Here is a 17,815-nt window from a genome sequence, read left to right on the forward strand (position 1 = left end):
TATCTTTAGAAACACTCATATATTTAACCATGTTTAAATGCAAATGTGAGTTCATTCGGCTCTTATTGAAGGGATGTATGGCTACTATACAACCACAGAGCAAAAAAACATCAAAATAACATTAGATAATGTTTTCTATTTCATCAATAGGTCCAAAAGGTAAAAACCTGGGTTTTAAAAACATTTTCCTCTCAATTAATTTTAACTTTATTCACCAGTTTACTCAATTATTCTAATTTGCATTGCCTGACACTTCATAAGATCTTAAAACGACTATAAAACACTGTTTAATCCCAAGGCCATCTGCCTTCTCGTCAGCACACAGCAGGAGATGAGGTATGATGTGTGCATTATCTGATCTGCTTGGAGGCTAAATAATGACAGCGCATTCAGGTAAACAGAAAACTGACATCCCATCCCATTTAGAATCAGTTTCAGCTTAAAAAATGTTATGCTCGATAATCAAACCGGCTCAGCCTCCAGATGTTCACTGTTACAATCTCACTGCTCCAACTTCTGTGTCCACAGCACATTTGAAAACAATACCAGTTGAAAAAAGTGCTGTTCAAAACAATGCAACTGCAATATATAAGAATTAACTGAATCAGAACCAGGTAAAAGAGCACTGCAACACAAGCTCGGACAGTTAAAGAGGAAAATAACCAATCAAATCATCATATAATTGTTCAGACAACAAGTCTCAGTGTTTGAAATCACTTTTAGCTACAGAGGAGAAGGAGTTAAAGGCGTGACTGTGGAATTGGGCTGATAAAAGAGATAAGAGCAGAAATGATTTCAGTCATGGATCAGATTAGAAGGGTTCTTTGTAACTGGCAGAGAGGGCACAGCAGGCCTGCAGAGAGGACAAGGATCACCCTCACCCCCCTCTGGCACTTGTGTTTAATTGTGGGCATCTGAAGCGAGAGTCTCTGTGTTTGCTGCATTCCTGTCCACATCACATGTGTGCAGAGAGGGCTCAGCATGACAGACAACAGCCAGCTCCTGATTTCAATCAGTACGTTTACATGACATTAGAAAAAAATAAAAAATATATACTGTTTTAGTCCAATTAAAAATGGACAAACCTCGATAATGCGATTGGGTGTAGTACTATGACTGCATGTATACATTCAATGGGACCAGAGTCGGACTCCGGCACGTGCCACAGATCCCATCCCCCAGCTTCAACCACATATAATAGAAAAATAAGAAAACAGTAACAAAAACAGCAAAATCCAGGCTGATACATTTTGCTGGACTGACAAGGATACTGATTTTATGTTGTTAGTTTAAAGAATTTAATATATAAAATGCATTTGATGGTAGAAAGTCTCATAATGACGCTCGACAAACCAACAACTAAATAGGAAACTGTGTAATACCTACAAGTTCAAAGGGGATCACACAACCTAGCACAGCAGAGGCAGACACAACTAATTCAATCGATTCCCCGTGAGTTCAAGTTTCAATGGAAAGTAGCTAAAGCCAGCCAGAAAAGGGTGCTAGATGTCATTAGAACACACCATGTGCTAATTTACGTCACCCTGTCTCATTTGCACATTGCCCGGGTTGACAGTGTCTTTTGATTATACTCTTCCGGCTGTATTTACATGTACAAAGCACAATGCCTTACTTTAATAAGTGTATCTTTTATGTGTTTATGTTTTGTGTACATTTGTGAGAGTCAGTGATGAATATACTCAAAAAAAGCCAACATGTTAATAGTAATTACTAATTAATCTGTCCACAGCCAGTTCAGACATAAGCATGGGAGTGAAGAAAGAAAGAAATAATTAGGATTGACAGTAAAACTGGAGCTTTCTTCCTAGGAAAGTAGCTAGATTTGTCGCTAGTCACTAAGTCGCAGAGGTCTGAAAAGTAAGTAGTTAAATTGGCAATATAGTAGTGTACTGGTATAGTAGTGTACAGTAGTCCAATCTACTTAACTGCATATGAAAATGCACTGAATGTTACTACAGTACCATTGAACTTTTCACTTTCTTTTGTACTGGTAACTTTGTAACGTATTTTAACTGTGGTCAAACTAACTAAAACTAAATCTCACAAATTCTGACATGCTACATTACTTCACTGCACCATTGAATAATTAAAGATAGCGACCAGTGGAAATGTAGTTTGGAACATGAATGGGGAACAGCCCATCTTAGAGAAGGACTAGACTTTCCACCCAAATACAACGAAAGAAAGCCCTAAAATGTTGAAAACACAAAAAGTGTATGCTTTTTCTGAAGATGCACCTTACAGAGGAAACTAAATGCATAAACAATAAACAATATTCCATAGCCACCCAATGTCGTTAGCTGTAGGCCGGTACCTATTGGGCTGGGCTTGACTCGTAGGTACCGTTTCAATTCCTCTAATCACCAAAGGCAAGGAAGAGTCATGTAAAGGGTTTGCACATTTATTTCCACTGCCGTACATCCAGGTTACACTTCCATCCTCATATATCCAAGCCTCTCTCGTTACAACAACACAGAAATATTCCCTTGATGTTCCAGGTTGTGAATGATATTCTGAATGATCGATGTAACAGTAACACAAAAAAAAAACACAACTTCTCACGGACACGTCCACCTGCCTCAAAAATGCTAGACATTTCCCAGTACATATCTACCTATTCCTCTATGTATCATAGCTGTCAAAGGTATCAAAGGGTCAACGGTACTGTTTATCTAATAAAATAACATCAAAAGGTCCACAAAGCCACTACTCAAAGGATTAAGGCCAACGGTTAACAACTTCAAATGTTCACAAATGACTCTAGAACAGTAATCCTGCATTAATCATTTAAACTCAATATTGGCTCCTACAGCCTTAATGAACACTTTAATTTTGTCTTTGATAAGTGGTGATGATTCAACTGTGCTGATGTCCTCTGCAGTGTCCAAAACAGACTAAACAAATTGAATAGAATACAGGTTATGCATTTGTTTATCAAGTGTCAGATTTGCAAGTTCGGATAAAAACCTTATTTCAGTATCGTCTGACTGCAATCTGTCAACTGACATCAGAGTAAAGAGGGTGGCATCAATGGCAGACTGAGCATCAAACACCCTTTTGCAGCTCCTTGCAGCTTTCAGCATTCTATAAAGCTGGCAGATTAAGAAACCAAGAAGCTGCTGCTTCCTGTTACACTGTGGCAGCCACATACAGCACAGAGGTAGACATACAAGCACACGCACAAACCCACAAGAAACTACCTGCAATAAAGGATGAGGCAAACCTGTGACTGCTGAAAAAGTCAAACATTTACCCGGCCAAAAGGCCAAGAAGCCTCAAGAGCTGGCACACCAACACGAGACTGAAAACACCAGTGACCATTGAACTGAAGATCTGACAGGTAGTCAAAAATAGGTCCCATAAAATCGAAATCAGAATCAATAGTTTCTCTGGCTTTCTACATTTATTCACTGCTGCCATTTGGCAGTGAAAGCAACACACGGTCCAGTTAGTTTGTGTGATGAAAGAAGAAAAGCTCTGGCTGCTGGACAGTATGAAATAGTTGAAGGGAGTCTCATATCTCTACTTTCACTGATTAAAAGGAACCTGTGGAACAGGGGTAGGCAACCTTTGGCACTCGAGCCACGGGTGGCACTCTGCGGCATAAACACTGGCACGCTGGCACCTCAGTGTTCCTCACTTTATGTGTGTCCTGACTTCATGGGTTTGAGTGACAGCTCCCGCATCACTGTAGCCGGGCAGATACAGGCTTCAAGACAATTCTCAGTTTTGGTTCAGCCTAACTAAACGCAGTGTTTTTTTTAAGAGGTTTTTTCTTAAATTAACATTATTACGCTTGAGCAGATACAGCATTGAGATGTGCTCTACGAATGGAATAAAATTCCAGGTATATTGGAAATATACGCATTCATATGCCCACCAATGCTGTAGAACTTGAGGTCCGTCTAAAAAAGATGCTCTCAAACGAGAGGGAACTGATATCCACCAGTCATATTTCAAGGTCTAACAAAATACGTTTTTATGTTGGAATAAATATTACCTATGCAAGTAGTTACACCTCGAAACGCGTGTATTTTTTGTTTCGACAGACCTAGTGCCATACGTGTTCACTCAATACAGAATATTGTTTTGGTTAAATATTTATACTACAAACAAATAAACTGTGATAAATAATGTGACTGGTGATTTTAATTGCTGCGGCTGATTGGACCTCTGCTCTGGTTCAAGGAGGATGAAGTGATGTTTGGTTGTTTATACACAGACCTGAGAGGAGGTTTAATCAGGCAACACGAGTGAAATCACCTGTGATTATGACAGATACTGTATGTGCACCACAAAAAAAAAGAAATAAACATTTCATATGCTGTAGAAATTCATCGCTTCTACTCGAATAAATAGACGGTGCTTGTCAACCTTGAGAGGTAAGAGCTGACGAGTCCTGACAGGGAACCAACAGCATTCGAACAGAAGACCAACTTTAACCACAGTTAATGTGTTACCACACACTATAGGCAAGGCAACTTTGTTTGTCTAGCATATTTCAAAAACAAGGGCAACTCAAGGTGCCTTACATAAAAACAACATTGAAAACATTTCAATTACTATACAATAGGTATGCTAGTTTATACAGATGTTATTATAACAAGGACACTAAACTGAATTTCAACTTCTCATTCTCTGACTTTACACAACTTTCACTTTCAGCCGACACACTAATAGTACCCTCAAAAGCTAAAACCCCACATTGTGGTACGAGGGACCACTTTTTTTGACTACAGATATCAGCTCAGATACATTATTCTTCCGTAATGTCAGCATTTCAGGCAAGCTGCGATAATGAGCTGCTGAATCCTGGTGTTTATAACCCGGTCCCATGTGTCACAACCCACCACAACCACTGTTTTAGGTCAAAACACATTTTTAGTTGACTCTCGAGAGTAAACTATGTCACATTTAAGCAAATACAGTGGAGGAATCTGCAAATGAGACGCCATTAAAGAGAAGTCTCTCGGTTTATTAGATAAATCAGATTATCACCCAAGTGGATGGTCAACAGAGCACGGGGAAGATGTGTGTAGAGCGGGGGAAGGCACAATAATGAAGCCTGACGCCATCTCTTCAAGCCCTAAAATGATGCTGACCATGCTAAACACAGGGCTCCCAGGGAGCCATGCAGATCTGCTCACTGATATTTCTGTCAAAACATATGCCTTGGTTGTCTCCCCAGCTAATTTTGTGCAATATTACTGACTAAAGCAAACACAGAAACATGTACTAATTGGCAGCCTCCTCTAGTTGGATTTTAAAGGGGAAATCAATACATCTTTACTTTTTCATTTTTGCTTGTACTTCATAATTGTTCCCTGTTTTTGTTGTTCAAGTTGTTTTTCCAAGAAACAAAACTATACAGTGCCAGCTTATGCTTCTCTAATGTGAGAGTTCTTACATGGTAATAAACTAAATATCTTTGGAGGTGGACTTTCAGGCAACAAAGACAAGTAGAACTGATATCACTTGATGTTGCTTTGTGTCCTGGAAACTTATCGTTGTTAGTTCCAGACCTATACGTTTGTTTTGTCTAAGAAAACAAATGTTCAATTTGACATTTTAAAGATATGAAATCAATGAATAGGTAAGAGTGAAGATCTGGTGATGACACTGACATGAACTTGTGTTTAACAGTGCAACAACCTTATGACAGTAGTCGTTGAAGGCTAATGCTGGAGTTACTGTCATAACTGGAAACATTGAGGATGGAGGAGGAGGGAAAAAATGACTTTATTCATTGTGTTGCCACAGTGAGAAAGCAGTTCCGCAGGTTTCACCTTCATCTCTCCTCCCTCCACCCAACCTGATAAACTGTAGCTGAGCATGCCATCTCCCTCACGCTGAACTTCCTTGTTACGGGAAGATTCATTCATTCATTCACATGCAGGTGCAGCATGTACTGTATGAATGAATGAATAAGTCTATCAGTGTCACAAACAGACAAAAGCACAGGATGAGGGTGGGCAACAGGTAGTAGACAGATGAGCGGTGTACGTACACACACACACACACACACACCATCAGTGACCTGGATATGTCACACATAGAGTACCAACTAATTAGCTGTAACAGCTTCTCTGTCGTGATGATTCTGACACTGTCTGATTCACCTAAAACGCTTGAATAACATTTTATAAACAATGTAGAAAAGTACTGACTACATTTGTGTCTGAGTAACATAATATTAATGACTAAATAACAGGAACATGGTTTCCATATTGGAGGATTTATGAGTAACCCAGTGTTGTTCATTCAGTGTCTACCGCTTTATTCTCCTCATGAGGGTTGAGGGGCCAATCCTAGCTGACATAAGGCGAAAGGTAGGGTACACTTTGAGCGGGTCACCCGTCTATCGCAGTGCAACACTCAGACACGAACAACCATTCACTCCCACATCCACACCGACGGTCATTCTAGAGCGGCCAAATAACCTCTGCATATTTTTGGACTGTGGAAAGAAACCGGAGCACCCGGAGCAAAAAACAAGGATAGCCACTATTTTACCACGTGACCCAAACCCAGTGTTGTTTGGTGTATAAGTGAAGTAAGGCTGAACGGTTAAATTAACAATTTAAAAAAAAAAGAAAACTGTTTTCAAATCAGGAATCGTAAAGGCTGCAAGTTAATTATTCTATTTTTTATTGTTCCATGTCCTATGCCAATTAAAAAAAAATAATGAATTCATGTTGGAAATAATTTAGATCTTTAAATCTTTATTCTTGCATTGAATAATTAAAGTTCTTTTTTAGCAGGCGTCTCATGCAGTCATACCACATCACGTTTTAGAGCTGTAACACAGTCAATATTGAACTGAAGCTTGACTAACACAATTAAAGTTGCAATATCCGCCAGAATAATCACAATTTAATATTTTCTCCCCTAATTGCTCAGAAGTAAAATGAAGTCATGTTTGTATGTGAGCTACTCTAAGCAGAGGATCAGGACAATATTATCAACATTATCACACATTTCGATTAAAAGCTCCCACAGCATGATGACATTGTCTGGATAACTGTTAAGATTGTTCACATGGGTGACCTAAAGGACTACTTTAAAAGGATATATTTATAGTTATTGCATAAATATGATCAATTATTAAGGTCATATTCATGACAGGAACTGTTCATACTGCCCTATATGACCTCATTTGACCTCATCTGCTTGCAGTTGGGTCATAATAAATGAAAACTGGTGATTTAAAAATGTGAATATCATGTCAGACGTGTCCACATGTGTGCATGTTACAGTTCTGTGACAGTACTACCCAAGGCCTGCACTCTGAGCTCATATAATCAGCTTACCAGGTTGAACACAGTCTCCACAATGTCTCGGTTGGAAACTTCCCCAACTTCCACCAAGCCAACGAGCACGGCGAACTTCATCCGGATCCCCCTGATGGGCACCCCGGGGTTGTGTGCCATGGTGCCAGGTCTCCCGTCCTTCCCATCAGCTGACGGCGGCACTGCTGTCTCCTCGCTAGCCATTGCTAAGGAAGGAAGGACGGACGGACGGACGGGAGGGAGGGAGGAGGAAGGAGGGAGGGAGAGGACAGGTGGCGTTCACAGGTAAGGCACCTGTTCACCTCCAACGGTGACTGTGCAGCCCGTGTCGGGGGAGAAAGAGGGAGCTATGTCCCCTTCAGCTGAGTTGTTGGCGAGCCAAACGTTTCCCTCCCCATCCAAATAATCTTCAGCGGGGGGAAAAAAATGAAACAAGCGCCAGGTGAATGAATGTGTGCCGTCGTTGACAGACGGTAAATGCCAACGGCTTTACTCCACAGTGAGCTGCTCCTCTTCCCACTTCGTAACTTGATACCACACGGATAGATTAATGCCGTAAAAGCCGGGGGGAAGTGGGCTGCAGGTGAGCAGCGGCAGGCAGATGAAGCGACGATGTCCTCGTCCTCCTGCTCCTCTCGGACAATTGAGAAACCGAAGACTGGGAGAGTTTAATAATCTCCGCACAGCGGTGGAAGTTGCTATTGTCGCGGAGTCCTCACACTTGACAGGTAGCGCGTCTGGCAAGAGGCTAAAACTCGCAAACTGCAGCCGGTGGAGTCCGTCGGCAGCTCCGGAAGAAGTCGATACAGGGCGGAGGTTCGCTCGCTCTTCCCCGGCAAACTCCACTGCTTTGGAGAAATGTCAGCGTTGACCCAGCTGCGTTGCCTTCTCTTCCTGATTTACCCCGGCAGTTCAGCTCGACACCGCCATGACAGTGGAGCCCTTCAGCGAGTGGCGCATGCGCAGTTGGGGAGCTAGGTTTATTCAGCCCGACGGCAGGTGAGCCGCCGTTTACTGTAGGTGGACTCTCTCAGCACGATGCGCAGGGACGTTACAACTATTTTGTGAGAGCGGGGGGGGGCTGGGTGTTTTTTCAGGTGGGGGAGGGCTGAACACACAGTCAGGGCTTGGCAACTGAATTAATGGGTAGTGTGTTGGGTACATAAACCATATATAATTCATGTTTTCTTCCAGTTGCAAAATAAATTCCTGTTTTGAAGCCTCCAGATTCCAGAATTGACAGCAATCAGGCACCGATTTGATCCAATCCAAATGTATTTCTCTACTTTTTTTAATTTAAAAAAAAAACAGAGTTGACCAAGGTGCTGTACATCGCACAAGGACAGCATAGAAAACAAAGTAAACTAAAAAACAAACAAACATATAAAATCAATAAATCACACAATCAATAAAAATAAAAGTTCATAAGTGCCATGCTTTATTTTCTCCAAAAGGGCATCATACTTTACTAAATTGGCATGATGTGCTATTAGAAAAAACCTGAAACTAGTGATTGGGAACATTAACTTGAGAAAATGTTTCCTGAAGTTAAAAATTAACTGGTGGCTAACTGCTACTTTTGTCATACATCCTGGGCTTCACTTCTCAAACCGAAAAAAGACTGTGTCTATAACACATTAATGAGTAACATAATACTGAAATATTATTACTTTACCCAGTAACAATTTAGTAGTGTAAGATATTACAATTTACAAAATGGAAACTATATTACAATTACAAAGTGATGCTTTATTAATGCATTATTAGATCACCGTTTTTGTCCTTTCCACTGTGGCACACTGGTGAGTCCACGTGTGCTGGGGAATTCTGTGACAACCATCTATTACCACTGTAATAACATTTTGTGGACGTGATGCTGTTTGTGAATAAAGACCAGAATAAAGCTGCTGCTGAAGACTGATGCATACTTGGCCTAAATATTGTGGTCGCTCACAGATTAATCTCATGCACACTGGCACAAAGTTCTGCACATTCTGCACAGGGATGGAAGTTATTTAGACATCTGTATGTTGAAGAAACTTTCCAGGAAACATCCGGAAACATTCAGATTGCCTCCAAATACCAAAAAAAGATGTTGTTTTTTCTGATGTTCTTTGTGTATAAGCTTTTGCCTCAAAAACATGAAACACACACACTGACTGATCGGTCTATTTTGGGCTGTTTTTGAGTGAGATGGAGGCCTCCTTGAAGCAAGGTTATCATAGTCTGAGTCTCTATGAAAGTCAAACAATTATAAGTAGTCATTAATTTAGCGGGTGGCAACTCAATTGGAGTTATAGTCATCGTTTTTTGAGCCGTTCTACCTGTAACAACATGCCATGGGGTTGTGGCTGGAGGTCCTGGAGGATGAACACCACAGTCTGGAGGGAGGTGACTTCATGCTCCTTACAGGTTCTTCACAGTTTTGTGCCACAATTGGAAGGCAATGGACGGACAGGTGTATTAAACATACACGAAGAACTGGATTCAGGGACAACGACCCGAGCGAGACTGACCAGTTCCAGTGCCCTAGGACGGAATGAGTCATTTCTTTTAAACAAAACACAGAGAACATATACATTAGAAACCAGTATTTCTCTTAGACCTGACCCAAAGCACAGGGGACCCCTGCGTGAACATATAAATGCAAAAAAACATTTTTATGCAATCACATGTATGTGTTGCTATGAAAACTGGGATTTTAACTGGAAAAAAAATGCAGATTTCAAATTTTAATGTTGAAGATTGGATTGTTATCAAACAACACAACACATCCGTTGTAGAGAAACTGAAGTGTCAAGAGAGTATGATGCGAGAGTATAATGTGTATAATGTGTACAATATGAGAACTTTCAATTTACAAAACATACTCACACTGAAAATGAGTTGGTGTGTAGGTCATAAATTAACCTATTTATGTCAGCTACTGCAGTAATTAACTGTGCTCACACATCTAATGATCAAAGGGAGGCGCCATTTTGTACGTGTGATACTTTCAAGTACCTTTTCCTGATACGGCCTATTATTATCTGGATACTTCACTCACTTTTGTATAAAGAATGCAAGAAAAATGTCATAAAAAAGCTTAATGCAACTAACTTGAACTAACCTTCTTACTGATCATTAAAATAATGTGTACATTGCATCTGTAGAACTCATTTATTTGAGGTGTTGACTAAAGACACTGTCTATTTTGGGCTGTTTTTGAAACATGGCAGTGCGAGAATGTTCACTTTTATTACAATTTATTAAAAAATAATAATAATAATAATAATAATACACCAAAACTGTAATCAACACATCAGAAAATATGTACCACCACAGATAAAACTTTAAGGTGACCTCTGGTGCCGAACAAGCCCTCGTCCTAGTTTTACACTAAGTGACGCAGACAGTGTGTATATGAGAACGTTGATGTTGTGCAGCACAGCAGCACAATGACAGACGTCTGCATGCCAAAAACAGTCCAAACCAAACACTGAGGCAAAGTGACAGCTCTGCGTTACATGCCTTTTCATATCACCTCCAGCAACCCATGATGTGAGCTTTCACAGAGCCGAACGGACAAGAGGAGCCACGGCTGTGGATGTTGTATGTCAATACAAATACTTGGGCACCATTTTGGATGACAAATTGACTTTGAAGCTGATTCTCCAAAAAGGCCAATGGGAGTCTGTTCTTTTTGGGGGATAGTTTGCTTTCAAAAATGTTTTATTTGTCATTTATTGAGTTGATTTCAGTATTTGCAGTGTTGGAACAAAAATGCTTGTTGGTAGCTTTGTTAGACTCTGCCAAAATGAATAACTGGCACTAATTTACATAACATTGATGATATCTAGATATCTAAGTTATTAAGAGAGCTGACCCACATCACCCTCTTCACGGAGAATTCATCCTCTTGATGAGATTTACTTTCTATCTGAGCAGCTCAGATACAGACAGACAGACAGACAGACAGACAGACAGACAGACAGATAGATAGATAGATAGATAGATCGAGAATAGTATTTTTTAATCTGTTCAATCAACAGATGAACAGCGCTTCATGTATTAGACCACCACCCAAAGCTGCCACAGCTGCCCTAAATTAACAGCATTGGTAATGATCAAAAATGGTCAATATACACCATAGTAGAAGCTCTTGAGATGATGCTTTTAAAGCTGAAATATAATTATTATTGTTATCCATGAATTTTCAAATTAAATTTTTATAAAAAACAGAAAATATAGTAACGCACATGATTATTTCTTGATTAAGATGTCAAATTATAGTTATTTATTTGCATTCCTGAACAGGGAAATTAGTTTTAGTGGTTGAATGTTATGCCTGATTCATTTGTGAGAGGTGAGATGTGAATTCAGTTTGTTATTTGTTAACAACAATAACATTTTTAGTTTTGAACAATGTTTTCTCGTTTTTATGACAGCAGGTCTTATAAATTTGTTAAGCACTGTTTGTAAGTACATGCATTTATATTTAGATATTTTTGAAATTACTTCATGGTGTGAATTGGAACACATTGCCCCAGAGACAATAAAGATGTTTTTATCTATTTAACTCCGCCCCTGTCTGTTATACATGAAGGAAACTTACAATCAAACATAACCTAGAAATTGATCACACTATGCACACAGTACTACAGGTTACCCATATCATAAACTGTTTGTCTTGTCTGTTCATACTGGTACCTTCATATTCGCTCTGCAAGGATAACTCAGCAACTATGACAGTTGTTGCCACAGAAGCGGCTGACGTCAGTGTTACCACACTGACCTCGCAGTAAAGTCAGCTTGAGCCCTCGGGAACCCAGGGAGTCATGGAAGGCAGCAGCATCACCCATGAGACGCTCGCCGGCTCCGTCTCTGATGTAATGACCTGAAAGGAGCAGACCTGGGGACTGCAGACATCACATCTTAATCACAACACTTTGAAAATTCTTTGACTGACCTTTTGGATCAAACATACACCTTGTCTCATTATGTTTTTAACTGGACTCTCCATAGAGATAATGAGACTTGAGTCACATAACAGAGTTACACTGGAATCATCTCCTGCTGCTTTTCTGCCATCCTGCTTTTCTATAAGCTAAATGATTGTGAATAAAAAGAGCTGTATTTCCACATTATGTCTGACTACCTTGATTTAAACAACACTGAAACCAGAGATGAGTGTGTTAATGGCGTCAGTAGAAAATGCCAAACAGATTACACAGGATTAAAAAGTCAACTATAAATGTTATTTTTATATTCCATTTTCACAAATCTCAGTTTGCCTCATGGTGCTTAAAAGATGCAACACCCTCAGTCATTACCCAGGATCAGGAAAAATAACCTTTAACAGAAAAGCACACTGAAGAAATGGACAGTTGTATCCTGTATGTATTTGGATGCGGTGTTAAATGTAACTATGTCATTTTTCACAGTTATCTCTCAAAGTGACATATTTTTCACATTTTTTTTAACATATTTTCATGAATGTTATTTAATAATAATGCATAATATGTCCACCCCAGATAACACTACAGTAACATGAGGGTAGGTTTAATAAGGGAGCATGCATTTCATAGGTGTACCCATAGAATCTGACACTTGACTTGTATTTTACCAACAGACAAAAATTCTTGTCTTTGCAATAATAACAGTGTGGGTGGATCACACCTGTGTGACGTGTGAACACACCTAGAGACTGGTTGGTCCTGATGGGACGGTCTCAAGATACTAGTATATTTATTTTAAGATCATAGTTTCATGATCAATATATATTTAATTGATTTCAAAAACATTTTTTTTGGAAAGTATGCAATAACTTATTGTATCAGAAATGTGGTTTGCTGAATTAACATCAACAGTTACAGGAAAATAAGATCAAAGAAAGTTTGGGATTAATACATATTACAGCAGATTAAATTAAGAAAAACAATTAGGGTGCAAAATTTAAAAAAAATAGACATTCTTTAGTTAGCTGTTGTAGTAAGACAGATTTTTCTATGGCCGATAATTAATGCAGATTTTTTTGGCCCATATATTTAACCAATTTTCTATTTTGCCCCATCTGATCAAATATAACTGTTATGTAATAACATACAATAATACAAAACATTGCTTTACTTCAGTTACCAGTTACTGAACATCACTAATGGTCTATCGCTCACTCAACAGTTTGTGGCTGCACATCAGCATGCAACAATACTATATAAACTACACATTAAATACATAAAACAGACAATAAAAAACAAAGAACAACATTTGTGGATGGAAAAATAAAATATTAGTGACTAAGGAACATTTATCAACTGAAAAAATAAAAGATGAATAAATAATACTTGCCCAAAAAAAATTACAAATACCTGCCGTTTAATCTGTGTTTGAATCTAAAAGCGTATATCTTCTTTAATATTTTATTCATATATAATTACATTATTTTACATTACATTATTAAAATGAACTGTATTTATTTGCTTCCATAGACCATGACCATGTCAAAGGTCGATTATTTGCCAGCAGGGGGAGCTCCCAAAAAACCTACAAGGACTCGCGAGATAATACAAATCTCACAAACTCCGTCCGTCTCTTTAATTCTCGCGGGATTTCCTACTTCCTCCTCTTTCACTCCCTGTAGCCAACATGGCAGTCGGCAAGAATAAGAGGCTGACCAAAGGCGGCAAAAAAGGTGCCAAAAAGAAGATGTAAGTAGGACATTCACTCACGGTAACACGAAACAGGCTTTGTCCTTCACATCCGTGCAATTCCAGCTCAAGAAATGTGAAGGATGAAGACGATTTTACGTAGATAGTGGAAGGGCCGGTGCTAGTCTCCTCGTCGCCGGCCTCTGTGTCGCCCGACACAGGCACAGCAAGCGTGTTCCATTCACTTTTGAGCTGAAGCGTTTTCCAGAGTTGTGTCTGTGTTATAATATGTGTATGTCTCATTTGCAGAATTAAATGTGTTTGTGTTTTTAAAGGAAACGCGAAGTAGCCACCGCGTCATTCAGTAACGGTATTATGCGCTATTAGCAACTCAATGCTAGCATGTGTTTAGCTGAGCTTGTCCTCTGACATGGTGGTTAAACCTCACGTCAGCGGCGGTTGTTGAAGTGATGTGTTGTTAAACTAAAGTTTGGATCCCGTGACAGTCTCATATAAAATCTCCAGATATTGTTGAGTTGATAAATTGAAACCTAATGCCCGCTGCTAACCTGAGCTATAGCCACGGTGCACGCTGAACCGGTTTGGTGACCGTCTGTGCCTCAAAATCTTGGTCACCGGTGGTCTGCACACCCCCGTGGACGGTGCTGTTTAATGAATTATGATAAATTTGTTTCTTGTGCAGTGTCGACCCTTTCTCCAAGAAGGACTGGTATGATGTCAAGGCACCAGCCATGTTCAACATCCGCAATCTTGGCAAGACCTTGGTCACCAGGACTCAGGGAACCAGTAAGTCTCTATCTACAAATACTTGAATGTTTCCACGCCTGAAGAAAAATATGAATCTTTGAAGAATCGATAATAATATCTATGGCTACACATTCCAGGCATTAAGTTGGTTTTCATTGTACATGGGGATGCCAACATTTAAATCCAGAAAGGATGAAAATACTGCATTTGTGGGTTCGAAATTGTGTGGTAGTGTTAAGAAATTGCGTGAATAAAACATCACATAGCTATCCAGTTTCACTGCACTTAGTTAAGTGTTGGTAGTGTAGAACAAGATGAGCGAGCATGATGTTACCACTAAATAAAGATTTGGCTACACAGTTTCTTGCAACTGTCAAAACAGATTTCAGTGCAGCATTTTTGTGACTAACGGAAGTACAGTGGGGGAAATAAAATTAAGGACAAATTAATGCAGTTTGGTCTGAAACACCCTAAACTGCCATGTGGCAACAAGATCAGTTAGACAGAGCTATGGACCTCTCCAGTATAGAAGGTGGGAGCTGTTGAATTACACTATGTGCGCTTGTTGCCACCTGACATGAAATAACAGCTACATTAGCTTAACAACTACCTGAGATGCCTTTTAAAAAACAAATGCAAAGCTGTTGGTGAATCAAACGTATGTCCCTTGCAGGCTACACTAGCTAGTGTTTCTTTTCTTTTACATAGGTTTTTGAAATTGCAGTTGAAATGTGTAACATCTTAATGGAAACCAAATCATGATAACTTTAACTGTTGGTCAAACCACTAAACTCCCATCTGTTTGAATCAACCAGGAATCGCTTCCGATGGTCTTAAGGGACGTGTGTTCGAGGTGAGCCTTGCTGACCTGCAGAACGATGAGGTGGCCTTCCGCAAGTTCAAGCTCATCACTGAAGATGTTCAGGGCAAGAACTGCCTCACCAACTTCCACGGCATGGACCTGACCCGTGACAAGATGTGCTCCATGGTCAAGAAGTGGCAGGTAATCAAGTTTTTTTTCTTTTCTTTTGAAAATCAATCTGGAAATTCTGAATATTTCACTGGCCAGCAAGTTGATTTGTAGGTGCTTTGGTTTCGTAATTTTTTTTTTTCAACATTGAAATAACTGGGTACACAAACAAGGTCTAGGAGGAACCGTTGTAGTAAAAGTTTGCATTGTGCAAAGACATTTGATGGGGATGTAAGTTGAAGTGTCTAATTTAGGTGCTTAATAACGGCAGATCTTCGGAAATGCATTTGACAATTAGAAAAGATCATGACTCTATTTCGATTCCGAACAGTTGTACTTGTAAATTTTACTGCGTTGTTGGCTAAAATGTCATTTGTATTGAGTCACATTTGATTGAGGGAAATTTAGTTTTTCAGTTATACTGTTAAGAATTGTTTGGTCTTCTATAATATTGGTAACTACAGATTAGTTTTTTTGGATTTTGTCATTTTTTTAGAAACAAAGAAATGGCTTCATTTAGATTTAGTGCTATACATGGTTCTTCTGTAACCATCTCGGCGTGGAACGTTTGTTAGCATGGATTTTAAAGCATTTTCGTATTGCAAGAACAGCTTACTAAGTATAATCATTATTTGGGTATTAATTGTGTGTGGTTATATACACAATTCATCAATTTTGCACACCTAATAGAAATTGAAACTACATTGTGGTACCCTTTGACATTTTTGTCTGAAGAAGAAAATGTAAGAACAAGGTAAATGTAAGCTGAGGACTGTAAAAGTTGGAGGAATTTATCTTAAGTCTAATTTGCACTGCTTTCTTTCCCCTCAGACCATGATTGAAGCCCACGTCGACGTCAAGACCACCGACGGTTACCTTCTGCGTCTCTTCTGCGTGGGTTTCACTAAGAAGCGCACCAACCAGATCAGAAAGACCTCCTATGCCCAGCACCAGCAGGTCCGCCAGATCAGGAAGAAGATGATGGAGATCATGACCCGTGAGGTTCAGACCAATGATCTGAAGGAAGTCGTGAACAAGCTGTAAGTTGAAAGGAATTTTTGTTTTTAATCGCATGTTCCATATATAAAGTAAAAGGGTATTGCTGTTAAATTTAATTCCAATTCAGACTTGTCATTTATGTAGATTTAAAAATACGATTTGGCCACATCTATAATGTGCATTTTCATGTTCCAGGATCCCAGACAGCGTTGGTAAGGACATTGAGAAAGCCTGCCAGTCCATCTACCCTCTACACGACGTTTATGTCCGCAAGGTCAAGATGCTTAAGAAGCCCAAGTTTGAGTGTAAGTGAACATTAATGGCAAGTTTACCATATTTTTCCTTATGGGAACACATGATGACCCATTGTTTCGGTCCCACATGATTTCCTGATTACTGCCCGCTGAGATCACCTGACGTTCCCTTTCATGACGAACGTGAACCTCTTTCAGTTTGGGTGGTGTCATACTGTGAATCTGAAGACTGGTCTCGACTAGGGCTGAGCACTTATTCTTTTTCAAATTTAAGTTATAGCTCAACTCGAATCACATTTGCATTGTCAGAAACTGCAGTTAAAACAACCCAGATTCAGCCGAGTTGTTCAGCCCTACTCTACAGCTCGTTTGAGAGTGAAATCATACTTACTCACCACTGACCTCTAAACCTTTATCATCAGCCTGAGCTAAAAGCCTGTCGTTGTCTTTCGCAGTGGGCAAACTGATGGAGCTCCACGGTGAGGGTGGTACCGGCACCGCCACAAAAGCAACCGGTGACGACACTGGAGCCAAGGTGGAGAGGGCTGACGGCTATGAGCCCCCCATCCAGGAGACAGTCTAATAACACCCTGACAGATTTAATAAAAAATGTAAATGACCAACAAACTGTCTGTTGTCCATGTTTACAGTGGGTGGATACAAACTTGTAAATACAATTAAAGGTGTAGATACTCGTTTGGTTTGACACATTTTGAAAACGGTTTACTGCTTTATTACAGTGTTAAAAAATACTAGTCCCATGTGATCGTGGTCAATACCACTAGCTATTTTAAATGGAGTATCTATGTACAAGTGGGATGTAACCCCTCACTTGGCATTAGGGGCAATATTTAATTAGTCTTGGGGAAAACTGGGAAGTGGTGTTCA

General features: G+C 39.6%; 2 protein-coding genes across 10 annotated transcripts in view; one reads left to right on the top strand and one right to left on the bottom strand.

Moving 5' to 3' along the window:
- lrba (LPS responsive beige-like anchor protein) overlaps positions 1 to 8,327 on the bottom strand; it is a 162,133-nt gene extending 153,806 nt beyond the window's left edge. For all 9 annotated transcript variants that reach the window (XR_006360576.1, XM_044028266.1, XM_044028272.1 and 6 more), the window contains exon 1: positions 7,332 to 8,327. Coding sequence is in view for 8 of the 9 variants with exons in the window: in XM_044028266.1 (XP_043884201.1) it covers positions 7,332 to 7,514 (183 nt within the window). In the remaining variant the exon portion in view is untranslated. The remainder of the gene's footprint in view (positions 1 to 7,331) is intronic.
- Positions 8,328 to 13,900: 5,573 nt separating this feature from the next.
- rps3a (ribosomal protein S3A) lies at positions 13,901 to 17,554 on the top strand. Its single transcript, XM_044028295.1, has 6 exons — positions 13,901 to 13,996; positions 14,640 to 14,743; positions 15,520 to 15,707; positions 16,506 to 16,714; positions 16,869 to 16,978; positions 17,383 to 17,554. Exons 1-6 carry the CDS (start codon positions 13,935 to 13,937, stop codon positions 17,508 to 17,510), a joined length of 801 nt encoding a protein of 266 aa, XP_043884230.1. The 5' UTR covers positions 13,901 to 13,934; the 3' UTR covers positions 17,511 to 17,554.
- The last annotated feature ends 261 nt before the right edge of the window (positions 17,555 to 17,815 follow it).

This window comes from Solea senegalensis, linkage group LG6 (assembly GCF_019176455.1).
Source record: "Solea senegalensis isolate Sse05_10M linkage group LG6, IFAPA_SoseM_1, whole genome shotgun sequence".
NCBI lineage: Eukaryota > Metazoa > Chordata > Actinopteri > Pleuronectiformes > Soleidae > Solea > Solea senegalensis.

Excerpts from the sequence above, each read along its gene's own strand:
- rps3a (XM_044028295.1), top strand. The coding sequence starts at position 13,935 with ATGGCAGTCGGCAAGAATAAGAGGCTGACCAAAGGCGGCAAAAAAGGT. Across the intron at positions 15,708-16,505 it reads CCATGGTCAAGAAGTGGCAG|ACCATGATTGAAGCCCACGT; the intron begins GTAATCAAGTTT and ends CTTTCCCCTCAG. Across the intron at positions 16,715-16,868 it reads AAGGAAGTCGTGAACAAGCT|GATCCCAGACAGCGTTGGTA; the intron begins GTAAGTTGAAAG and ends TTCATGTTCCAG.